The 26,578-nt window shown below is 45.5% G+C and overlaps 1 protein-coding gene across 3 annotated transcripts in view; it reads right to left on the bottom strand.

Annotated features, from left to right (window-relative positions):
* Positions 1–9,519: 9,519 nt before the first annotated feature.
* WDFY4 (WDFY family member 4) overlaps positions 9,520–26,578 on the bottom strand; it is a 173,296-nt gene continuing 156,237 nt past the window's right edge. For 2 of the 3 annotated variants that reach the window (XM_060275113.1, XM_060275114.1), the window contains exons 56-62: positions 25,915–26,072; positions 24,177–24,335; positions 21,755–21,934; positions 18,819–18,995; positions 17,410–17,497; positions 14,429–14,540; positions 9,520–11,933 (exon numbers count right to left, since the gene is read on the bottom strand). In XM_060275113.1, coding sequence (XP_060131096.1) covers positions 11,867–11,933; positions 14,429–14,540; positions 17,410–17,497; positions 18,819–18,995; positions 21,755–21,934; positions 24,177–24,335; positions 25,915–26,072 — 941 coding nt within the window. In that variant the 3' untranslated portion in view covers positions 9,520–11,866. Of the gene's footprint in view, positions 11,934–14,428; positions 14,541–17,409; positions 17,498–18,818; positions 18,996–21,754; positions 21,935–24,176; positions 24,336–25,914; positions 26,073–26,578 lie in introns of those variants that run through there. The other variant, XM_060275115.1, reaches the window with a different exon arrangement.

A 26,578-nucleotide genomic window follows, 5' to 3' on the forward strand; every position in this document is an offset into this window, starting at 1 on the left:
AAATTCTTTTTTTTTTTGCTCTTTATAGATAAAGTTTTCTCTTCTTTTCTTTCTACTTCCATTCCTGTCTTGTTTTTTTTAAAAGATCTTTAGAATCTATGTGGTGCCCTGTTTAAGCTTGAAGCTGAGAGTGCTGAAACCTCTACTTCACCCACTTTTAATATTAAATAGCATTTTGATTCTTTTTTGATGATGGGAGTTAGCTACAAAAGCACCCCATGCTAAGACACAGCTCCAGCTTCCCAGTTGAGCCACAGATCAAAGAACTTTGCAAAACTAAGGATACTTTCCCAGTCCTGGCCCCTTTGGGTTCCCAAACACTGGCACTAGTATAACATAACTTAAACATGGAAGCAAAACCAGTGAGCAAAGAGAATGCAACAAGGAGCGCAAAGGCCACTTCTAGTCTGTTGCTGGTTTGCTATTTTTCAAGCAGATCCTTGCAAATTCTGGTTGCACTGTTAAAAGTTGTTCTTGCACAATAAACCTGCTTCAAGCAACAAACACACACCAGACTACAGTGGTGCCTCGCACAACGAAAAACTCGCAAGACGAAAGAGTTTTGCGTTGCGCGAGGCATTCGCAAGACAACAAGGTTTTCTATGACCGCCGCTTCGTCTTGCGAAGCGCGGCCATAGAAAGTAGCGCGGGAAGGCGGCAAAGGAAGATCAGCTGTCAGCATGGGAAGCTGACAGCTGATCTTCCTTTGCCGGGGGGACGGAGCCAAAGTGCGGCGGTGCAGTGGCTGCCTCTGCCTGTCTTCCCCTTGGCTTGGGGAAGACAGGTGGGGGCAAGCAGCGCCCGCCACGCTTCAGCTCCGTCCCCCTGCACAGCCGGCATGGGATGGGGCTTCGGAGAGCTTCTCTGAAGCCCTGTCCCATGCCGGGGAAGACAGGCGGAAGGTGGGGAGAAGCGCTTCTCTGCCTCGCTGTGCACCGCTGCCATGGGATGGGGCTTCGGAGAAGGCCTGCTTGCCTTCACCGAGGAAGCCGAAGCGGCAGCGGGCGCTTCCTCGGCGAAGGCAAGCAGGCAGACAGCCTGCCTGCTTGCCTTCGCCGAGGAAGCCGAAGCGCAGGTTTGGAGGGGGGGCAGGATCTTTCCTCCGCTTCCCCCCCCCCCCCCGCTGCCTGTCACACAGCAGGGATAGGACAAGGCTTCTAAAGCCCCATCCCATCCCCGCTGTGTCCGTTCCTCGGAGCACCAGCGCGCTTCGGCTCGGGGACTGGTAGCGGCAGCACTTGCTCTCTTGGCTCGGGGAAGGCAGGCAGGCAAGAGAGCAAGGGCCTGCCTGCCTGCCTTCCCCGAGCCAAGAGAGCAAGCTCCGCCGCCGTCGCCAGTCCCCCAGAGCCCATAGGAATGCATTGATTAAGTTTCAATGCATTCCTATGGGAAACCGTGACTCGCTAGATGAAAAATTTGTTACACGAATTGACCCGTGGAACGAATTAATTTTGTCTAGCGAGGCACCACTGTATTTGCAGTAAGGAAAGTGATGGGGATAAAGCACTAGAAAATGTGAGATAAGGAGTCATGCCACGATGTATGGCCTCCCTGCAAAGAATGAGAATGAATGCTCAGCAAACAGTGGGCATCATAGAACCTCTCTGCAAATTTTATGCAAACAGATCAGGACGAATGCTTAACACACAAGTCTTCTGGAAATGCAACGAACACCCTTCAAAGACTTTACACTGGCCATAAGAGGATAACCTTCTCATGTACCTCTGGCTCAGGTAATAGGAAACGAGAAGACGAAAACAAACAGACACACTGTCCTTTCCCCCAGTTGCCCATACGTTAACCCACTCAGTTGCCTGAATTACCAGCTGGTTGCTGTCGACTGCACATTGCAGTCAAGTCCAGCACCGCCTATGCACCAGACCACTGTGAACAGCAAAGTTCTGTTGCACAAAATTCCTCCGAGAACAGTTGGCGCCTGCACACTCTAGGTGGGACACACACCTGTCGCTAGTCACTTGGGGGGGGAAAGATGGTTTTAAGGTAGTGATTTTCTGGTAAACAACTACTGGGTGAAGTCCCATGGTCAGCTATACAGTGGTACCTTCTTAAGTCCATTCTTAAACCAAAGCGTTCTAAAACCAAGGCGTGCTTTCCCCATAGCAGCGGGGGACTCAATTTGCAAATGGAACACACTCAACAGGACCCGGAACATGTTCTTATTCCAAGGCAAAGTTCACAAACAAAAACACCTACTTCTGGGTTTGCAGCGTTCTTAATCCAAGTTGTTCATAAACTAAGCTGTTCTTAAACCAAGGTACCACTGTACTCTAAGAGAAGGGAGTCCAAGATAGATGGGGGTTTCTGAAAGGTGAAATATTGAAGACAAAAAAATGGACGATTGGCAACAAAAAAGAAAAGTGGGAGGTATCTAAATAAATAAGGGGCTTGCAGATGAGCTGAGAGTTAAGAAGGGCATGTATAAGAAATGGGGGGGATCATGAAGGAAGAGCAGACACGAGTAGCCTACAGTTGTAGGGAGAAGGTCAGATCAGACAAAGCTCAGAATGAGCTTAGGCTTGCAAGAGAGGTTAAAAGTAATGAAGAATGTTTATTCAGCTATGTTTGAAGCAAGAGGAAGAAGTACCCCTTGCGTGGAGAAAATGGGGAAATGCTATTGGGGGACAGAGAGATGGTGGAACTGCTCAACACCTATTTGCCTCTGCTTTCAACCCAAAGGAAAGCATTGCCCAACCTGGTCATAACAGAAGAAACGGTACAAGGAGGAAGCTGCAGTCCAAGATAACTAGGTGTTCCCATACCACCTCTTTTTCTATCACATTTCAAGGGCCAGATGAGCTGCAATCTCAGAGCCTCTCTCTAATCTTTGAGAATTCTTGGAGAAGAGGTGAGGTCCCTGCAGACTGACGGTGGGAAAATGTGGTCCCCATCTTCAAAAGGGCGGGGGGGGGGGAGTCCCAAGTAACTACAAACCACTTGACATTGATACCAGGGAAAGGTCCTAGAACAAATAATTAAACCATTGGGCCTATGAGCACTTGGGAAACGCATACAAATTCTGACAGCATATGCACATTCTCAAATATGTCACGAAGTTTTTCACATATTGCCCAGAGAATGTACAAAATGCACCTGAGACATGCATGTTCTCCTTGTTGGAGAGATACACAAATCCCCGGAGAATGCAAACAATTTCCTGTTCATGTGCTGATTATGTGCACATTCTCCATGTGGCATTGTGGCATGGCAAAAGTGCACATTGGCTAGTTGTTTTGCACATTCATCTCCCGTTACCTCTAAGGTTACCTTACATTACACCAATATATACGCAACATAATGATTATGTCTGTTGTACTGGTTTGCTTCTCATTAATATTTTTGCTCTATCAGCTGGTGGGAATTCTGAAGGCAGGGTACATGCTTTCAGAACTCACACTCATTCGGGGGGGGGGGCTAAGAGGAAGTACCCCTCCCATGATGTCATTTCCTGCTGGCAGCCCTGCCTAGTTCCCAGAGTACTTTCTGAAAGTAAGAGACTGCCCCACCTGGGAACCTTTGGGTATAGACATCCTCTCTAGGACAACTTGGCACCTGGCTGCGTTGCTGAGTCATGATATTTCTCTGCATCCTTCTGCTGTCATTGGTAAACTGTGGTCTTATGCTGAGATGGAAACAAGTGTGGCTCCATTAGCCTCTCCCCACCAGGCTGTTAGCGTTAATGTTGTGTGTCCTACCATTTGAAGAGAGAGAGAGAGAAAGAGAGAGGAGCTTTGACTAAATATAGTTTGTTCTTCCACATTAAACTTTATCACCATCAGCAAACAGGAGTAAATCACATTAGCATGGGCGGGTACAGGTGGGGGGGACACAGCGCGGGAGGGGAGATTGCCTGTCCAGAGATCCCAGGATGTGGGAATTGATTGCACTTCGCTCTAATTGGCTCATTTGGCCTGGATGCCATTGCAGGGTCATTACAAGCAAAGTCTCACTTGCTTTCTTTCATTTTTAAATAACTGTAACATTGCCCTCCGGCCTTTCGTTATTCTAATTTACAACCAACCAGGGCCCTCCTTTCTTAAGATGTCTTCTCCCTGCCCCCGCCCCCAGCTTATTAATTTGTTGACAAAGTAATAATAAAAATAAGTAAATAAAAATGTGTACCGCACCCCCGAGACCATTCCGTTGTAACTCTCCAACCTCCCAAAATTTCGACACCTCTTGCGATGGTTTGACCCTTGTCCGTTTTAACAGTACAAATTCTACAAATACCTTCCGTATCTGCGTGTCCCCTGTCTTACCTTAATGGCACATGGTCAACAGACCCTGGACACCTTCCACCAGACATTCAATGAATTTCACCCCACCATCAACCTAACCAATCTATGCAAGAAATACACTTTTTGGATACTACTATAAAAATACAGGATGGTCGTATAGGCACCACCCTATACCGAAAACCAACTGACCGACAAACATACCTACATGCTTCTAGCTACCATCCCAAACATACCAAACAATCCATTGTATACAGCCAGGCCCTACGTTACAGCCGCATCTGTTCCAACTCTACAGACACAGACTCTCACCTAAGAGATCTACAGCAAACCTTTTTAGAACTAAAATATCCACCCGATGAAGTTAAACAACAGATCAACAGAGCCAGACTGATACCCAGAGAGAACTTGCTGCAAGGCAGACCCAAAAAAGAAAATAACAGAACACCACTAGTAATCACATACAGCTCCCAAGCTAAAACAGTACAGCGCATCATCAGAGATCTACAACCTCTCCTAGACAATGACAGCTCCCTTTCTCAAGCTCTGGGAGGAAGACCTTTCATTGTCTACAGACAGCCACCCAATCTTAAACAACTCCTCACCCACAATAATACCACCACCAGACTTAACATGGACACTGGTACCAGAGCCTGCAACAAACCCAGATGCCAACTTTGCTGCTACATACATCCGGACAACACCATCACTGGCCCCAACAACATCCAACATACCATCTCAGGACTATTTAATTGCTCATCTTCTAACATTGTGTATGCCATCAAATGCCAACGGTGCCCTTCAGCTCTCTATATTGGACAAACAGGCCAAACCCTACGCCAAAGGATAAATGGATATAAATCTGACACCAGGAATCACAAGACAGAGAAACCAGGAGGAGAACACTTCAGTCTCCCAGGACATTCTATACAAGATCTCAAAGTAGCTGTTTTATTACAGAAAAAATTCAGAAACAGACTGGAAAGAGAAGTTGCTGAATTGCAACTCATTACCAAGCTTAAAACCATGGAGAGACCTGGTCTGAATAAGGACACTGGATTCTTATCTCATTATACATGATCAAGCTTTCTTTAGCACCTCAGCCCTTGCTTTTTCCTGCAAGACCAATTGCAGTCGTTAACAGTCGTCAACAGGTTTACCACTCCTATCAGCCAATCACCCATTCCCACCACCCTTCTGAGTAATACCCCTCCCCACCCTCTCACTCTGTATAAGGGTCTGGTGACTTCTGTTTCAGTGTATCTGAAGAAGTGTGCATGCACACGAAAGCTCATACCAATGACAAACTTAGTTGGTCTCTAAGGTGCTACTGGAAGGATTTTTAAATTTTGTTTTGGCACATGTTAACTTAGCATTAATAGCTATATCCCACACCTCTTTAGACCATTCTTCCATTTTAAGGTGTCTTCTTAAACAGGAAAACTCAAGAGTCCACCCGGTTAAAAGTGAGCCACTCCACGCAATAAAGGGTAGATTCCTCATGACTGTTTTTCCAGTCAATGCTAATTGGCCAAGCACCATGCAAGAGAGCCTGTGTGGTGTAGGGGTTAGAGCGCTGGACTACGACCCGGGAGGCCAGGGTTCAAATCCCCACTTGGACACTGGGTGACCTCGGGCCAGTCACTCACTCTCAGCCTAACCTACCTCACAGGGTTGTCTTGAGATTAACTGAAGACGGGGGAGAACCATGAACAGCATCTTGAGGTCCTTGGAGGAAAGGTGGGATATAAACAAAATAAACAAACAATATTCTGCTTGTCCAGCATTTCTGGGAACAGCAAACATCGTTGAAACCGGCTGGTTGTTGCACCCAGTAACAATGAGGAAGAATTTAAGCAAAGCACAGAAATAGGCAAGTGAAAAGTTGGGGTGCACTGTACCAATTGCTTAGTTCCATCAGAAAATACAGCAGGAAAGCAAAAAAATGATGCGATCCTAAGCACGTTTCCTCAGATGTAAGTCCCACTGAGCTCTATGGGGCTTACTTCCTGTGCTTCCAAATCCCCAGGTGGCAACTCCCAAAAGTTCCATATCAATGTTAAATAAGATAAGAGAATGGAACCATGTGGGACACCTCAACCCAACCATCTCCTCATAACTACTTTTCTGCTAGTGGGAGCAAAACCACTTTGATACAGATACCAATGTTGGTATGGAAACTGCCTTGGGTGCCCTGTATAAAGACCTTTGTTGGGAGAGGGAGGCCGGGGGACCCATCCAGTCTTAATCATAATCATAATTTATTATTTATGCCCCGCTCATCTGGCTGGGTTTCCCCAGCCACTCTGGGTGACTCCCAACAGAATATTAAAAACGCGGTAAAACATCAAACATTAAAAGCTTCCCTAAACAGGGCTGCCTTCAGATGTCTTCTAAAAGTCAGGTAGTTGTTTATTTCCTTGACATCTGATGGGAGGGCGTTCCACAGGGCGGGCGCCACTACCAAGAAGGCCCTCTGCTTGGTTGCCTGTAACCTCGCTTTTCGCAGTCAATCCCCTCCCGCTAGGTTTTACTAGCCATGATGGGCAGGGATTGAGATGGCATGCATTTTTTATTTTACTTTATTAAATTTATATATTACGGAATGAGACGCCCCTATTTTCCACAGAGAAATGTTGGAGAGTATGCAATACATACCCTTACTTTCTGCGCATGCACCCACAGTCCCCCTGCACACCCCCCCAACTGGATGAAGGTGCAAATGTAAGAGATTGGACAGAGAAGAATTCATGGGGACCTAACTACTACATAGGGACGTGGGTGGCGCTGTGGTCTAAACCACTGGGTCTAGGGCTTTCCGATCGGAAGGTTGGCGGTTCGAATCCCTGTGACGGGGTGAGCTCCCGTTGCTCGGTCCCAGCTCATGCCAACCTAGCAGTACGAAAGCACGTCAAAGTGCAAGGAGATAAATAGGGACCGCTCTGGCGGGAAGGTAAATGGTGTTTCCGCGCGCTGCTCTGGTTTGCCAGAAGCGGCTTAGTCATGCTGGCCGCATGACTTGGAAAAACTGTCTGCGGACAAACGTTGGCTCCCTCGGCCAATAAAGCGAGATGAGCGCTGCAACCCCGAGTACCTTTAACTACTGCATCCACTAAGTGGTAGCTTTTCCTTGATGGTGTCCTCCAAACATGGATATAACTGTAATTAAAAAAAGGCTCTCACGACTCAGCGTGTGTGATCAGCCGTTTCTCCTCCCCAGACACCCACCCCTCTGTTAGGTGGTGCACACGACTGCTCCATGAGGGAGTCCTGAGCATTGCAGGAAGGCTGCAGTGCCCACAATGGCCGTGGTAGAAAGACGGCATGATCTGCTAGAAGAGAATGAAATAAAATGCCCTGCGAGCAGATCACAGCGTCCACGGTGGGGGAGGAAGCCAAAGGCCATGCCTATGTATCACTATAAAAAATAACATTAATTGGGATGCTTCGCCATTTCCTGAACAACCCATAATTAGGTTAGATAAGAAACTAGCAGTGTCTAAGAGCTATAAATGTCTAAATTAAGTTATTTTGAAAGTGCCCGGCACTTTGACATTTTGAGAGTTCACAGTAATTGAGGTATTGAGATAAAATTGCTCCTGTTATTTAAAAGGTCATTATCTTCTTCAGTTAGATAGATGGAGACTATTTTCCACTCTAGTGAGCCGTTATATTTGGGACAATTAGCCAGGCTTGAGTAGATCTGCACAGGCCTCTACTCCCACTTATCACAGCTCCGGCCATGACACATAGAAAAGGTTTGTAAATACAGGCTCAAAATAGCCCATCTGTATTCAGATCACAAGCAGGCACCAAAAACACCCCTCACGTGACAGAAACTCCACGGCTAGATGCTGAACGACCCAAACACAGCCCTTGGAACAAGAGAAAGCCATTTTGCAACCGGTCCCTTCGATAACATCACCTACTCCACCCCCCGCTTGCTAATTATGTTATTAAGGGAAGCTTCTCTTTTGCCTTTCATAATCCACACTGATTTCTTTATCGATAAAAAGACGCAATTTGCCCTTTTCCTTTTTAAAAAACCAGCAACAAACAGCTGCCATACAAGCAGTAGGCGGGTCTTCCCTGCATTCCTGAACTTGCAGGAAAAGCACAGCCAAGGACTTCATAAGGTTTTCAGTGAGCAGTTAGGAAGGTTGCGGAATTCAGCCCACTGATTTTATAGCCTCGAACATTTCTTTGATGAAAACAGGGACATATTATCCTATATAATAAAGTCCCTGTGTCCAGGCTACTGCGCATGTGCCCCACGGACACAGGGATTGGACGCAGAGACCATATCTCGGTCGCGCGCCCAGGACACTCACATACGTTCTAGCGCCTGTTTACTTAACGGGCTGAATGACACTAGTTCAATCATAATAACGTCACTATTTATACCAGGGGTCAGCAACTTTTTTCGGCCGTGGACCGCTGGGTGGGTGGACTATATTTGGGGGGGAAATATGAACAAATTCCTATGCCCCACAAAAAACCCAGAGATGCATTTTAAATAAAAGCACACATTCTACTCGTGTAAAAATACGCTGATTCCTGGACCGTCCGTGGGCCAGATTGAGAAGGTGATTGGGCCAGATCCGGCCCACGGGCCTTAGTTTGCCTACCCCTGATTATAACCCACCTGTCTGACTGGGTTGCCCCAATGACTCTGGACAGTTTCCAACATACTGTATATAAAAACATAATAAAACATTAAACTTCCCCATACAGGTCTGCCTTCAAATACCTTTGTATAGTTACTTATCTCCTTGGCTCGGGGGTCACATAACTTCATACCCTCCATCGTTTCTCTGTAGAAAATAGGAAAAGTGGGGCATTCCAGGATCAAATCAGAAACCGGGGCAGCGCCTGTAAATCTGAGACTTAAGTCTGGAAGACAGGGACACTTAGAGGGTCTGTTAGATTTGTAGAATGGTAGAAAGCCCCTCTCCCCCCACCAGACACCTAAAAGGTAAGGTAAGCACAACAAAATTAAAGCACCCCAGAAAACTCCTGCTGAACTTTCCCCTTCCATCTGATAATTTTCAAATGGAAATCCTTTTTTTTGTGAACTGACAGAGCATGGTCAGGGGGATGAGATATTTATTTATTGTTAGATTAACCAACCTGCCCTTTGCACCGTAAGGTCTCAAAGCAGGTTGCAACAATGGAATATACAATTATAAAACAAACAGAACCGTTAACAAACAGAAAATAAGAAACAGGCAAAAATGATTCCCAACCGCTTATGTATAAAACAGTTAAAAAAACAACGCCATATATAAAAACAATACATTGAAAATCAGTTCCGTATTTTACAAACAATTAGAATTACTTCCAAGACACCTGCAGACTGTGAAAAAGATGGGAGAAAATGCATGGAAGCAGCTTTGGGCACAGCCAAAATACCCACCTCAATGAAACGTCACTTGATTCCTGGAACCAAGGACAAAATACATCCGGTGTCAATGCATTTGGTGGTAAGAAAACCAGCATAGATAAGGGTGGAGATGGTGGTCAAAAGGCCCCGACTGAATACTACAGGGCATCTGGGTTTTGGCCAATGTAAGTTGTCTCTCCATGGTTTGTTGCAAACTCCATAGGCAGTGCCTTGTCTGTCTATTACACTGTACTACCAGTTCCTCCAGCTCAGGGCTGCGTCTGTTTACAGTACCAGAGTTTGGTGTTTTGATCCATCTCAAGTTGCCTACCTGCATGGGTTTCCTTAGTCTCTATGATTTAAAGCTACAGAATAAAAAAAACCATGAAAAGAGCTGGTGAGGCATGATACCCACCCACGAGGCTGTTGACTGTGGATCTGCTGAAGGTAGGATCCTTCCCCCCATAAATATTCTGGGGAGAGCATGTGATGTTCCACTGGGCTTTTGTTTCATGAATAAGTATCTAATGCAGGCTTCCTCAACCTCGGCCCTCCAGATGTTTTAAGACTACAATTCCCATCATCCCTGACCACTGGTCCTGCTAGCTAGGGATCATGGGAGTTGTAGGCCAAAAGCATCTGGCGGGCTGAGGTTGAGGAAGCCTGATCTAATGTGTTACTGGGCCTCGAGTACAAAAGAAAACCCTTTGGACAGCCACAGTAGACAGAAACCTTTATTTTCTTTAGCACAGGCCCCCAAATTGCATCAGAAAAAGGAGCTGGTCCAGGAAAATGCAGGATCAGTCACATACCAAATCAAAGTTTGATACTATTTATCACAGGGCAGGGGCTACCAACCCTTTTGGGGGGGCAAGTGACCTGCTCTGGACACGTTTGGGGAAAGGGTCATGGGATGGCTGCCAGGGGATCATGGCAGCACTTCTGAAAATAGCCGCCACATCCAAAAGAGCAGAGGAGGAGGCAGGACCACCAAATGGTGTGGCCATGGCTCCTCCATCAATGGGGGAAAGGAACCTCTATCAGTTATCAGCACATGTAGGTCAGAGAGAAGCTCTTTGAATGGCTCTTCTGTTTGCAAGGGAAGGGAGAGGGGGGTGTCCAATCCACACATGCGAGTGAGTTTAAGGGGGCATGCTCAATTTAAGAGCGGCCAAGGCAGTGCAAACAGGAACCCAGCAGGAAGAGCTGTCTTGTCCCTTGTGGATTTTTTGAGAGGGCATTTACCAATGCCTTTTGTGGGTGCCATAGGAGGAACCGGTGGGCACACTGGCAGTGCACTTCAAAAAAATTATCATGCCCTAGAGCAGGCATCCCCAAACTGCGGCCCTCCAGATGTTTTAGCCTACAACTCCCATGATCCCTAGCTAACAGGACCAGTGGTTGGGGAAGTTGGGAATTGTAGTCCAAAACATCTGGAGGGCCTAAGTTTGGGGATGCCTGCCCTAGATGAACAGACCTTTGTAGACTGAATTGGGTGCAGTGGGGAGAGAAAATGGAGCTGGGTTGGATCTGAGGTAACACCCCCCCCCTTTCCCCATGGTTACAGTAAGTTTTAGAGCAGGGGTGGCCAACTCCCAAGAGACTGCGATCTACTCACAGAGTTAAAAACTGGCAGTGATCAAAGTTGTTGAGGTTTTTTTTTTTTTTTTTTTTAGGAAGGAAAGCCCTGTTTCACGTAAAAGTTCTTGAGATTCTTTAGGAAGGAGGAAAGCGACTGAGCTTTTTTCTTAGGAAGGAAAGCGCTGTTTTTGGTGGTTCAGGTCATTTTAGGGGTGCAGGACAAAGGTGTTGAGTTTTTTTAGGGGAGCCAAAGTTTTTTAGCTTCTTTGGGGGGAGCCACTGATCTACTAGTGATCTAGCGCAGACGTCCAGTGATCTACCAGTAGATCACAATCTACCTGTTGGGCATGCCTGTTTTAGAGGGTTCACAGGCCAGGGTCCGCAGTTGCCAAGTTTCCTGGAAAGAATAAATGCTGGCAATAAAGACATTTCCTTAACCTCCAGCATTGGTTGTCAGGAGGAAGTCTTTGGGCTCATACCACATTTTGAAATACTAGGCTTAGGCAATGGCAAAGATTATACCCAAGACCTACATCGGTCTCTGCCTGACATTGTGGCTCATCATTCTCTGTACATCTCTCACAGTTGCACATCTCTATGTGCTGAAACAGTCCGGGTGAGGCCATCGAGGACCAGACGATGGTTCTTCCTACTCATCTACTGACCAGCAGAAGAGCTTTCCTGTGTCATCGCCTGCCAGGAGCTTGGAATAATTCCTTGCGTGGGGAGAAGGCAGAAAGGACATATTTAGGAAGAAAACCATCGGCAACATCTTTCAGAGTCTTATGCTGTCGGCGCTCATTGGAACAGAATCGTTTCAAAACAAAGCCCTGGAGAATATTACCGTGAATGTCACATATCTTAAGATAGAAAACATTTTTTCAAGTCAGGTCCGTTTTAGAAAGGATAAAGCACAATGTGGAAGAAGTACTAACAGCAATAATCCATAGACTCTAATTAGCATTCTCTTCCACACAAGATATTTTATTATTATTATTATTATTATTATTATTATTATTATTATTATTAAATCACCTGGGGAGGGACAGCCACACACCTCCTTGTCCTGCAAATACGTGTTATGTGCCTGGGTTTGGAAATGTGTACTTTGTTTTGGTTTGTAATCTGAAATGTATCGTACACAAGTTCACGGTGTTCTTGGTACTCATCACAGGGTTTTAAATACTAGGCTTAGGATTGGCAAAGTGCAGGGTTCTTTTTTTTACAAAAATTCTAGATCACAGCCCTGGTGAGGGGCTAGGAAGCTGTCAGGTCCTATTTTGTCCCTATTTTCCAGGGACAGTTCCAGATTTACAGAATCCGTCCCAGTTTCTGATTTGATCCCGGAATATCTGTTTCCCTTAAAAGGCAAAGGGACCCCTGACCATTAGGTCCAGTCATGACCAACTCTGGGGTTGCAGCGCTACTCTCGCTCTACTGGCCGAGGGAGCTGGCGTACAGCTTCCAGGTCATGTGGCCAGCATGACTAAGCCGCTTCTGGCGAACCAGAGCAGCGCACGGAAACGCCGTTTACCTTCCTGTCGGAGCAGTTCCTATTTATCTACCCTTTGACGTGCTTTCAAACTGCTAGGTGGGCAGGAGCAGGGACCAAGTAATGGGAGCTCACCCCATCGCAGGGATTCGAACCGCCAACCTTCTGATCGGCAAACCTTAGGCTCTGTGGTTTAACCCACAGCGCCACCCGCGTCCCTGTTTTCCTTAGGTTGTCGCTATTTTCATCAGAGATATGTGGGAGGGTAAGGAATGATGTGACGCCCGAGCCAAGGAGATAAGGAACTCTACAACCTTTAGAAAACATCTGAAGGCAGCCCTGTACGGGGAAGTTTTTTTAAAAAAAATGTTTAATGTTTCATTATGTTATTTTATATGTTGGAAGCTGCCCAGAGTGGCTGGGGCAACCCAGCCAGATGGGTGGGGAATAATAATAATAATAATAATAATAATAATAATAATAATAATAATAGGACACCTCTATTTTCATCAGAGAAATGTTGGAGGGTATGAGCTTTCACCCTGATCCAGATTACCCCCACTCCCACCCCAGACAGCCATGCAGTTTGCAGTGTGGGGAAATGATCCCATTGAAGTGAATGGGAGCTATTCCTGCCCCCCTCCGTGCAAACTGCAGGTCTGTGGGAGGGGCAATCTGCATTGGGGGCGGGGAAGCCTTCTATACCCACACAAGAATCCCAAGCCAGGGGGAAATATATGATTCCGGTTTGGCTCTGAGCTGCTAATTCTGCCATTTTAGTGGATGAAACCTATTTTTTATTTTTGCAAATTTATTTTGTGAGGGGTCTTAAAAACATGTTTTGGGGTGTGAGCAGTGCTTTTTTTTCTAAACAAATGTTTAGGGGCACTCTCATTTTCCTACTCATATTGAAATACTGGCCCTCAATCAAATCAAACTTAGATTCAAAAAATGTTTAGGGGTATACGTACCCTCGCTCCCCCAGGAAAAAAAGGACTGGGCGTGAGGAATTCAAATTTGCTATTATTTTGTGATTGGGCAACATTTAGCTTGGTAAGCCTGATGAGGAAGCACATAGACTGTTTTTGGAAAACCAAAGAATTTTAATTTTACCTTCAAAAAATGTCAGGTAATGCTAAATAAAATAATAATAATAATAATAATAATAATAATAATAATAATAATAATAATAATACAGCAAGTACTATCATCTTTAATGATGTCCGTGCAATTTCTGCCAACGTTTTACTTACCAAGCAAAACTGAATTACATTAATTTACATTAATTTAACCAAAATATCTTTTGAATTCCCAAGTCTTGTTACAGCTTTTTAGCACCCCTCATTTTTGGAATTTGAAAATTGAAAAACCCAACACGCCCTGCCGTACTTGTGTCTCTGCTGTGCTTCATGGCCTTGGTATTCATAAAGATATCATAAAGATAGGTGAATTAAGGAAAACTTTGCTCCTATTTTTTTTATTGCCCACAACTATGTTGCCAGATGTTGCTTTTGTGGTCTTGGGGGGGGGTTCTTCACACAGTGCTCCTCAACACCTGTCAGCCCCCCCCCATTTTGCTGCTAAGGCAAATCCTTATTTTATATGCAATACCACCACCCCCCATCAGAAAAGTCTGATTCATAATGAAACCGCAAGACCAAATTCATTGTTAGTCTGCCCTCTCGTGGCCATATGAGATACTGCAATTGAAATGATTACCTGGAAACCGCCAGGGCTGTTACAGCTGGAATGGTTTTGCTAGTTCTCTCCGACGGAGTCATGCTGAGATTCATCTCCAGGCAGAGGGTGAATGGTTTCTCCACCTTGTTGCCTGTAGTGTGGTTTTTAAAATATATAAAAATATATATATTCAGAAAATGCTTGGGGATTTTCATTTCAGGGGGTGGGTGTGGGAAGTGGCAAATGTTTTGTTTATAGTCAGCAACTTGTTAACTGGAGAACAAATATATTTAATCCTGGCCTGTGCTGTTGCCAGAAGGGCCTGTCCCAATTGAATTTGCAGGCTATGATAGTTACATGTGCTGACGTGTGGCTATATCAATTGTGAGCTAAATTGGATTTGTGTATTATTGCTTTCTAAATTGCATGCCTAGTTCAGCAAAATTGTTCATCAGTGTTTACTGGCTCGGTGCTTAATAAGATGCCCCAGAATACCTTGCTGCCAGGATATAATGCAGCCCGTAATTGCCCAGTTAAAACAAATTACATGAAGTCCTGGTATTATCAACTTATCTAAATCTGCTCATAATACAACCAATAATTAAATGCCAAGAACACTGTGCAAAAATTGTAACTCAATCATTGTTACTTCAGTCTTTGTAATGACCACATTTTGGATTAATAGTCCCTCCCCCTCCCCCCCATAATGTTGCCAAATAGACAGGGGAATATCTCAGGCTGCTGAAAATACCTTGAAAGTAAGTAGACTTTTTAGGAAACACAGACTCCGGCGTCTGCAAGGATTAAGCCTCATTGGTAGTGAGAGATGCTGCGGTGGTAAGAATGTCTGTGTGGAATCTCTCTTCCAACGATACATTTATTATCTTACTACGCTAAGGATTATTGACCTAACAATGAGATTTAGTGCACAGCCCTAGTTCAGCGTAAGATAAACATCTTAGTCCACCCACATCCCGAAAACCATGCCTTCTGGGGTAAGTGGGAACTGCCCATGCCATGCTTAGAAACTTCTATGAATGTACATTTGGATAGTCAACATGCAAAAAAGGCCTGCCAGGACCATAATCTCTTGTTAACTGCGTTCACCTAACTTACATAAATCGGACTTCTTACAGGAAATGCTTGCGACACTTTTGCACTCACCCAAAATCGACTTGCAAAGCATTTTCTGCATATGTGTATGCAAATATTTCAAAAACATACGAATGTCAAAATAAGACTCTTGGCAGCTGCTGCATTTGTTAGCTAATCTGGAACCATTTATTTACGTTTCTAAGTGCTGGGGTTTCCATTACGTCTAAGCTTTACATTCCCTCCCCGGAGCTCAATTGAATTTGACTTGAGCTCAATACAGTGGACAAGAACGGAAGAAATCTTTGGGCCAGGAGCCCCCTGCTGGCTTCCTGCAGACTTGGCAGGTCTCCAGTTTTTATTCCATCGCAGCAGGGAGCTTTTCTGAAATGCATATTGCTAAAGACCTTGCCTTTTCTATAACCATTTCTTAGTCATACTTTATAAGGTAAGCATATAAAAAGAGCCTGCTGGCTCAGCCAATGAATCATCTAGTTCATATATATATAGGTAATGGACCCCGGATGGTTAGGTCCAGTCAAAGGTGACTATGGGGATGCGGCGCTCATCTTGCTTTCAGGCCGAGGGAGCCGGTGTTTGTCCACAGACAGCTTTCTGGGTCATGTGGCCAGCAGGACTAAACTGCTTCTGGCGCAACGGAACACCGTGACGGAAACCAGAGCGCACGGAAACGCCGTTTACCTTCCCGCCGCAGTGGTACCTATTTATCTACTTCCACTGGCATACTTTCGAACTGCTAGGTTGGCAGGAGCTGGGACAGAGCAACAGGAGCTCACTCCATCACAGGGATTCGAACTGCTGACCTTCTGATTGGCAAGCCCAAGAAGCTCAGTCGTTTAGACCACAGCGCCACCCATGTCCCTACACCATCTAGTTCACACAGTGGGCAACTAGAGCCCATCTCGTTGTTGTTTCTCCCCTTCTGCTGCACCCATCTATTAAATCGGGCATCCCCAAACTTCGGCCCTCCAGATGTTTTGGACTACAATTCCCATCATCCCTGACCACTGGTCCTGTTAGCTAGGGATCATGGGAGTTGTAGGCCAAAACATCTGGAGGGCTGCAGTTTGGGGGTGCCTGTGTTAAACCATAACCACCATAGTATAATCCGATTACTTCTGTAGCTCAAATCCTGCTCGCAGGTTCATTGTACTATAATATTTCTTTAAATAGTCTGGATACAGTCTTCCCACTGGTGTGGCAGGAGAGGATGGCAATTGTGGCAGGAAGATTCAAGGACCATAAAAAGACATTTAAACATTTCAGTATGGTATAGTACAGTATGAATATATATTTTTTAATTTGCAGAATATGGTATTCATCTCTACACAGTCCCATCCTTATTTCAGACATCATGATATATTGATATATTGCTGGTTAGCTGGTGAAATATTGCAGTGTTTGAAGCTCACACTTCTCAACGAATTTGTAGACATACTTAAGGTACATATGTAAGAGGCTCATTTATATTTTGGGACTGATTCATGTTCTTACGGAGCTGCATTGTTTTATACTTTCTGGATGCTGCTTTATAAAGTAGTTGTGATCTATGTTATAAAATCAAGCACTGCAAGGAGTTGTTTCTTTTTGTTTTCCAATGTATTTCTTGCCAGTAAAAAATGTCCAAGCAATTTTTTATTCTGAAAGCGGGGCCCAGAGAAGAAAGACTGAGAACCATTGATCTAAGTCATTGATTAAAAAAAATACTGAAGAATACCAGACATAGGAGTAAGATAGGCCAAAGGTTGGCTGTTGCAAAAGGCATGAGCTTTGCTGGACCTCTGGTAGGCTGGAGAAGAGGAACTGAGAACTTCCTTTCTTTCCAGATTGCGGCAACATATTCCTAATCTGTTAGTCAACATAATGCCTTCTCTTTCACAGAGAACATTTGTCCAAGCTATCCTTACCCGTTTCCCCTTGGCATTCAGAAGAGTTATTTTGTGATCTCATACTAATGTCCTGGCACGGGTGTGAATTATTTTCAACTTTCCAGACCTATAAGAGCAGAAGAAAATAGATTTAATAATAGGATTGTCACCTGAGAAAGGGACGTCTCACCCCCCTGTTCGTTATTGGTCTTCTACCAAAAGCTATTTTTTTATAAAAAAAAACCTTTCCCATTTATTTTACTGGTTCTAACAATCTCTGCTTATTTGGAATAACTTTTACTGTTGGTGGTGGTGAATTTTGACTGCTCCTGTTTTTGGTGTTTCAGTGTTTTTGCAACTGATGTCTCAAAACGTTTAATTCATAGTTAATTTTCGTTATGAGCCACCTTGAACTTTTAATGGGGAAAGGTAAGGTGGTGATATTTTTAAAATAAAGGTCATTGGAACTTAAAAGTTGAATACAATAAGCTTCAATAATAAAAATTTAATAATTATTAAATCCACTTTAATAATAAAGCATATTGAATTATGATTACATAATCTTACGTTATGAAATAAACTTTAATAAGTATGTCAGTTAAATCTGCTTTCTTTTGCATAAAATTAAAAGCAATAGTATTGGGGGGGGGGAGTTTTAGTGGTGAGCAAATTTGCATTGTTCCAAGCCTCAACTTTGAAATGCTGGCTTGCCCAAGAGTAGCCAAGATGGTGAAATTAACTAAATGCATGAAATGGAGGCAGTGGGAAGATTTTACTTTCTTGGGTTCCATGATCACTGCAGATTGTGACAGCAGTCATGAAATTAAAAAGCATCTGCTTCTTGGGAGAAAAGCAATGACAAACCTAGATAGGATCTTAAAAAGCAGAGACATCATCTTGCCGAAAACGGTCTATATAGTTAAAGCTATGGTTTTCCCAGTAGTGATGTATGGAAATGAGAGCTGGACCATAAAGGAGGCTGATCGCCGAAGAATTGATGCTTTTGAATTCTGGTGCTGGAGGAGACTCTTGAGAGTCCCATGGACTGCAAGAAGATCAAACCTATCCATTCTTAAGGAAATCAGCCCTGAGTGCTCACTGGAAGGACAGATTGTGAAGCTGAGGCTCCAATACTTTGGCCACCTCATGAGAAGAGAAGAATCCTTGGAAAAGACCTTGATGTTGGGAAAGATTGAGGGCACAAGGAGAAGGGGACGACAGAGGACGAGATGGTTGGACAGTGTTCTCGAAGCTACGAACATGAGTTTGACCAAACTGCGGGAGGCAGTAGAAGACAGGAGTGTCTGGCATGCTCTGGTCCATGGGGCCACAAAGAGTCGGACACGACTAAACAACAAAAGATGACAAAAAACCCCAGAGACTTTTCCTCAAGCTGGGACAAGCTGAGGAGCCCCCCAAAGTGGAAACTCTCCCCTGGAGAGGCCTACCTTTACAGCCCCACCTGTGTCTCCCGTGACTATGAGGCTCTGCACGTCCCAGTCCATCACTTCCATGAAGCAGCAGCACGAAATTGTGGCTCCAGGGCTGAAGGTTGCTGTAGCCAGAGGCTGTCCATTGACGTTCCATAAGTAGAGGGCTGTCCCAGCACAAGAGGCAATGTCACCCTGAAACACATCGCAATACATCACTGGAGAGCACGGGGCGGGCTTAGGCATAGTCTCTCTCCAACTAACACAGGCAAGGGTGACTTGTAAATAACAAAGGTAAAAGGTTAAAAGGTAAAGGGCCCCTGGACGGTTAAGTCCAGTCAAAGGCGACTATGGGGTTGTGGCGCTCATCTCGCTTCAGGCCGAGGGAGCTGGCGTTTGTCCGCAGACAGCTTTCCGGGTCATGTGGCTAAACCGCTTCTGGTGCAACGGAACACCCTGACGGAAGCCAGAGCGCATGGAAACACCGTTTACCATCCTGCTGTACCTGTACCTATTTATCTACTTGCACGGGTGTGCCTTTGGTTGACAGGAGCTGGGACAGAGCAACAAGAGCTCACCCTGTCATGGGGATTCGAACCGCTGACCTTCTGATCAGCAAGCCCAAGAGGCTCAGTGGTTTAGACCACAGTGCCACCTGTGTCCCATCACAATACATCACGTGGCAGGCTTAGGCATAGTCTGTCCACCAACACAGGCAAGGTGACTGGTAGATAACAAAATGACCATTACAGCAAGAACGGATGTGAACCTGCGTCTTTCTGGTTAAAATTCAATAGTCTTGCCAATATACAACGCCAGCCTCACGAAGCCAGAAGTCAGAAATTCTGAATTGATGAAGGAGCCCTGCAAGGATCATCTAATTCACCACCTGCAATGCAGGAATCTCAGCTAAAGCATCCATGGAAGATGGTCATCCAACCTCTGCTTAAAAGCCTCCAAGGAAGGAGAGTCCACCACCTCTGAAGGGAGACTGTTCCACTATCAAACAGTTCTTACTGTCAAGAAGTTCTTCCTGGTGTTTAATTGGAATCTCCTTTCTTGTAACTTGAAGCCATCGGTTCAAATCTTGCTCTCGGAGCAGGAGGAAACACGCTTGTTTCCTCTTCCATGTGATAGCCCTTGAGATACTTGGAGATGGCTATGATCATATCTCCTCTCAGTCTCCTCTTTTCTGGGCTCACCATACCCAGCTCCTTCAAGAGCTCCTCGTAAGGCCTGGCTTCTAGACCCTCCATCATCTCGGTCACCCTCTTCTGCAAACATCCCAGCTTGTCAACACCCTTCTTAAATTGTGATGCCCAGAATTGAACACAAGAATGGGCTGGCCTGTTCAAGGCAACATTTTCCATCTTTGAACACTTTTTGTGGTCTTGTCTTTTTCAACTGTTTTAGGTGTGGCAGCTATTCTGCGCTACGCCAAGCTCCCAACGGGTGCCCATTTGTGACTGGCATCTGCCACCCCAGAAGTTTGGTGACCACTAGGCTACTCTATCAATTCTTTGCCAGAATCCTCTCCGCACAACTTTCCTCCCCTGGGGTGTTAAGTGCATTCTGCATTTAAGGCACTGTGAGGGGGGGAAATAGCCATGGAGAGGAAGATTTGGAGCACAGAAACAGTGGGTGAAGCAAACTACCCTTTCCCTCGCTGCTTCTCCAATCCCAATGGCTTTTCCAGTTCCAGGTGTGGTGTTGAGAAGCTTAGACACACCTCTGCAAATAGGACATTTAGTTTAACCCTACATTTAGTGCCTCGCCCGCGTTAGCTGATTATTGGAGAGGAACGTCGTGAGACAAGAAGAGGCCGTTTCAAGGTAGCTAGCTCAGTTGGTTAGAGCTGGCAACGCCAAGGTTGCAAGCTGGATTCCTGTACAGGACAGCTGCACATTCCTAGATGGACTAGATGAGCCTCGGTGGTCCCCTTCCAACTAGACAGATTCTCCTCTCAGTAAGAAACAGGCTGGCACAGGGCATAGCCCTTGGCCGGGAGCAGGGCCGGCGCGTCCATTTAGGCGGAATAGGCAGTTGCCTAGAGCGCCAAAATGGAGGGGGCGCAATCCAGCCTGCCCAGGGCTGTCCCATCTGTTCCGCCTGCACCCTCCCTCCAGCTCCCAGTCGTGCCCTCCGGCAAGGCCAAGTGCGGCGGGCAGCCAGAGGGCGAGACGGGAAGCTGGAGGGCACTGCCATTTTGAGGAAAGTTTTGCCATGGTGGTTCTCCCCCTCATTCTGTGTTGTGCCACACCTCCCCTACCCCACCCATGGCAACTAATTTGTGACTGGACCCTCCCTCCCTCCCTTCTCTGTCTCTTCCCTCCCTCCCTCCCTCCCTCCCTCCCTCTCCCTCCCCCTCTCTCTCTTTCATCCCTTCCTTCCTTGTCTTCCTTCCTTCCTTCCCTCTCTCTTCCCCCTCCCTCCCCACCCTGCACTATTATTCTGTGGTAGCAGGACTACCACTGCTTTGGAACATGTAGCAGAGATCATGGTTACAAGGAACAGGCTGGATGTGAAATACATCTGTGTTTGAAATATGATTGGCGGCGGCGGGGGGGGGGGCGCCAGAAGGTGATCTTGCCTAGGGTGCAAAAAACCCTAGCACCGGCCCTGGCCGGGAGAAGATTCTGATTTTCTCAAACAAATGAAATGCATGTGGAGAGGGTCACCTGTAACCAAACAGGAGCGAAAAAGCCTGGAGGCCGAGTCCAGCACAGAGAGAACAGCCTGTAACAATTCCCCCCCCCTCCTGCTTCAGCTCTGTCTCCGCGGCTGCTTTTAGTGCCCCCTCTCAGCATTAAGGAGACTATTAGAAACCTCTGTAAAAAGAAGAAAAATCAATCTGTCGCGTCTCAAGATGGTTTCTTGCAGGGAAGGGCACCCATTAAGTCGTCATGAAATGTTCATGGACGTGTCAGGAGGATGATGATGAATGAATATCTTACCGTTGAATCATTGATGGCAACAGCCGAGAGGCAGGCCTCGTGGGCAGGAAGCTGGGCGATGGGTGTCAGCTGGTTCAGGTCCCAGATGATGCAGGATCTGTCCGCGGATCCGCTCACGATGATGCTGTAGGACGTGGAGGCAGCCAAGCAGGTCACAGGCTGTGTGTGCCCATACAAAGGCTGGGAGACAAAACAAGCAGAGGCCACAACAAAAGGGAGACACTCATTTAGTACCAAGCCACAAGGCATCCTTCAGTTTACAAAGACAAATGGTCTGTTCCACCGGGGAGAGAGAACTCTTAGAACTCTTAGAACTACAGTGCTACAAACACATCAGTGAACCGGACCTGCCTGTGATGCTTGGAGCAATGTTGTTAAATTAAAACACCGCAGGTGCTCAGTCTGTGGCTTCCATACTTATTCCATACTTTGGGCCAAATGACACCAGGCACTGAATTCTGTGCAGTTTCTCCCTTAAGGCTTAAAAAGAGGCAGCTGTTGAGGCTGCAGCCTGAAGCAGAAGACCTGGAGGAGGAGATAGAGTTGCCTGCCCCAGCGTTTCTCAACTGGTGAGCCATGGCTCCCAGGGGAACCTTGAACAACCATCACAGGAGCCATGGGTGGGGGGGAATACCAATTTCCCTCTACTTCAATTTCCCCTCTTCTATACTCCCACCTGCCTAGTCACCTGTATTTCCTCAAGGATGAAGAATTGACCACCTAGTGGGGGGAAAGCTCTGAAAAGTGATTCAAAGTGCACTTTGCATTTTTATTTTCGTTAGTATACAGTGGTACCTCTACTTATGAATTTAATGCGTTCCAAACGCACACTCGTAAGTCAAAAAAAATTGTAAGTCAAATCCCATTGGGAGAAAAAATTCGTAAGTCGAAGCAACCCTATCTAAAAATTTGTAAGTAGAAAAAATCCTATCTAAACAGCATCCAAGATGGCGGACGGAGCTCCATTCGTAAGTAGAAACATTCGTAAGTCGAGTCATTCGTAAGTAGAGGTACCACTGTACTTTTTCAGATTATCTGATTTGTGTGTGTGTGAGAGAGAGAGAGGGAGGGAGGGAGGGAGAGAGAGAGAGGGAGAGAGAGAGAGAGAGAGAGAGAGAGAGAGAGAGAGAGAGAGTTGGCTTCTTATTTGATTATTATTATTATTATTATTATTATTATTATTATTATTACTATTTTGACAAAGTAATAATCATACATAAATAAGAACAAAAATGTGCACCCCACCACCGAGACCATTCCATTGTAACTATCCAACCTCCCAAAAAAATTTCGACACCTCTTGCGATGGTTTGACCCCTTTCCGTTTTAACAGTACAAATTCTGCAAACACCCTCCATATCTCCTCAAAATCATTTCTCCTGCATATTCCCCATCTTACCTTAATGGCACAAGTTAATTTATCATTAATAGCTATATCCCACACCTCTTTATACCATTCTTCCATTTTATATTCACCTTGCCCCTTCCACTTCCTAGCTATCATAATTTGTGCAGCTGTCAATAAATTTGTGAGCAAGTCCTTCATAGCCTGCAAACCTTCCACCCCATCATAAATTGATAATAATGCTACCTCTGGACTTTTGGTCAGCCTGATTATTATTATTATTATTATTATTATTATTATTATTATTATTATCCTTAATTTCATTTTCATTTTTCCACAATTTACAAAAACAGCAGTAGCAGGGGAATGAATGACTCATAATTTTTATTTTTTAAAAAAAAGCCTTTTCAAAGCCCACACACAAAACATCGTCACAGTTTGATGACATATCCCAGCTAGGCAAAAGCACTTGAGGAAGATGGAAGAGGGTCAGTGGTTTGGCCACATTTAACCCCTGGAACCTGGGTTCCCCACTCAGACCCTAAAGTGTGGATGGCAATCAGGACTCTGATCATTTTCAGACTTTCTACAATTTGTGCAACAGCCCCACAAAGCCCTGCATTTCACAGCCACAAAAATGACAGGAGCAAGCAGGAAAAAAATCCAAAATCCATCCCCCGAGATCTCCAAAACACTGCACTAGAAACGACTTAAAAAACCTCGTACGCTTGATTTGACAGCTATTTTAATCCAAGGACTCATTGAATAGCCAGGTCTCTTGTAGCACTGTATTGCAGAAGCGGAACAAAGAATATGTTATTTCAGAGGTATGGGTTTTCAATAATTCTGATTTCAGATTGTACGATGCACTTTGTGCAAACGAAGGGTTGGGGAACCTTTGCTGTTGAGTGTTTTAATACCTCTTCCTCCTCATTATTTTGTCAGTACAAATACTTTCTTGGAGAGGGGCAGTATCTGCTCCCTGCCCAAGAGCCAATGGATCTCTCGCTCTATAACACCAAGTGCCCTTGAGCACAATCATTTTGCCTCCTGGAAATTTGAGCTCGGATGTTGTACCTGCTTCAGGTTCAAGCAAGCATCTCCACCTCTCGCCACAGACAGCTCCCAGACGCACAACACAGAGCTGCTTCCAGAGGTGATGAGTGTCGTTGGTGTGGGGCACACAGCACAGAGGCAAACCCCCCAATCAGCCGTGGCTTCAAATGTGGTCACCTTCTACATATAAAGAGAGAAAAATGCACATCCATGCAAAAAGGAACAAAGTAAAAGAAGATCGACAAGCAAGCAGCCCGGGAAATTCAGAAACTAGGGCTGCATCAACACTGACTCATTTAATATTACTTCCCCCTATTAGAACAATATTATGAACGTAAATAGTAGGACCAGTGCCAGATTTACGTATCAGCTAAACAAGCTATAGCTTAGGGGTTTTTTGTGCCCTAGGCGAGATCACCTTCTGGCGCCCCCCCCCCCCAATTAATAAAAAATAAATAAATTAATTAAAAAATAGAAAATAGAAAAAATAGAAATAGAAAATATAAAACATAAAAATAGAAAATAGAAAATATTGAAAAATAAAAAAGTAGAAAAAATTAAAAAAATAAATAAAAATAAAATAAAAAAACAGCTGAGAGGCGCGACGAGGTGGCCCCAGGCTCGCGCTCCCCGCGCGCCTCCAGAGCTTCGGGCGGGGAGCGCGAGCCTGGGGCCACCTCCACTGTGTCTGTCACCTGTTGAGCGGCTGCAGGCCACTCTCCGGAGGCATGCGTGCGCCTCAGGATAGCGGCCTGAAGCCGCTCAACAGGTGTCAGGGGCAGTGGAGGCAGCGCCCTCCATTTTGGCGCCCTAGGCAGCTGCCTAGTTCGCCTAAATGGACGCGCAGGCCCTGTTAGGACCCCACTCTCTTGCCCCCCCAAATATACTTCTTCTTAATTGTATTTCAGTTCAACAATTACTTTGATAAAATCCATATTTTGTTATGTCAGACCGAGTCCACAAGGGGACAATTCGTCTCTCAACACAGAACTAGGGACTTTCCGGCAGTGGCACCCAGTTTGTGGAATTCCCCTTGACCGCACAAAAAGTTAAGTTGGCTCCCCTACCAAAGGCATTTCTTCAGCCACCTGAGATGTTCTAATCTACCCTCCCATTGGGCCTTGACTGATTTTTCTTTGGCAATTCTGCCTCATTTGTATTTATTGTTGTAGTGTTCTGCTGCTTGGTGTATTTTTAGCTTCAATTGGCTCTCTCGCTCAGATATTGGTAGGCTCTGCTGGCTAATTATGAAGGTGGCTACGGAACCTAGTACTTACGATCTACCTGCCAGTTTGCCCCAGCGTGGCACTAGGTAAGGGGCACAGTGCGTAATTAAAAGGGAGGGTGACTCCTGAACCCAACCAACAAGCAATGGTTTCTGCCAGGGAGCTGGGGGCCGTCTGAGGATTCGGGGCTCTGATACCAACCCAGTTTACACAATATACATTCCATGGGAATACCAGTAAATTTAATAGCATGGAATACAGATTCTAAAAATGCAATAGTAGCCCAGTGTGATGTCAAGAAATGAGATAAGATTGTCAACTGAATATGATATTATAAAGGCATAGTTTTTGTTGTTCAGTCCCATTATTGATGTCAGATCACCTGGAAGCCGATTCTACCAACTTATTTGATGCACGTTGCCAGCCCATCTCTCACTGCTTGCAACTACTGGCCACATGACCACTCAAAACAGCCCGAGGACATAATTTTGAATGTGTATTGCAGCCATACCCAGAAACACGTTGCTGATTACCTTGTCTGATCCGGAAGCAGCTAGGCAGCAGGTGAAGTCGTCGAAACCCCAGCAAAACACTTTATTCCACTGTGGGGGGATCAAAATTTTGTTCCCCCCCACAGCCAAAGTTCCCTTTTCAGTACACACAATGTGACCCACAGGTCCTTGAGGTGCCTCTGTATAGGGAGGGGGGAGAAGAAAAGGAAGTAACTCTTTTGACGCATCTGCCTTTAAAAGGAGAGAGGGAAATCAAAGGTCAAGAAGGGAATGGAAGAAAGGGGAAGAGGAGAGATATTGGATCTTCAAAGCCAGAATGAAGTGGTAAACGATAAATGCTCTTCTCTAGTTGGTGCATTTGCCTGACTTACTCCTTTGGCTGATGATAATAGGAGCTGTTCCCTAGCTCAGTGATGGCGAACCTTGGCACTCCAGATGTTTTGGGACTACAACTCCCATCATCCCTAGCTAACAGGGCCAGGGGGCGGGGATGATGGGAGTTGTAGTCCCAAAACATCTGGAATGCCAAGGTTCACAATCACTGCCCTAGCTACTCCCTGCATCCGTTTGTTCTCTGGCTGATGGATGGAGCCAGTCAGGTCTTCCCTTTGCCATTATGTAATTCTTGGGAGACAGACAGCGGACCCTCTCAGTGGCTTTTGGTCCCTTGGCCTCTGGGCAGGTC

This window comes from Zootoca vivipara, chromosome 5, assembly GCF_963506605.1.
Source record: "Zootoca vivipara chromosome 5, rZooViv1.1, whole genome shotgun sequence".
Taxonomy (NCBI): domain Eukaryota; kingdom Metazoa; phylum Chordata; class Lepidosauria; order Squamata; family Lacertidae; genus Zootoca; species Zootoca vivipara.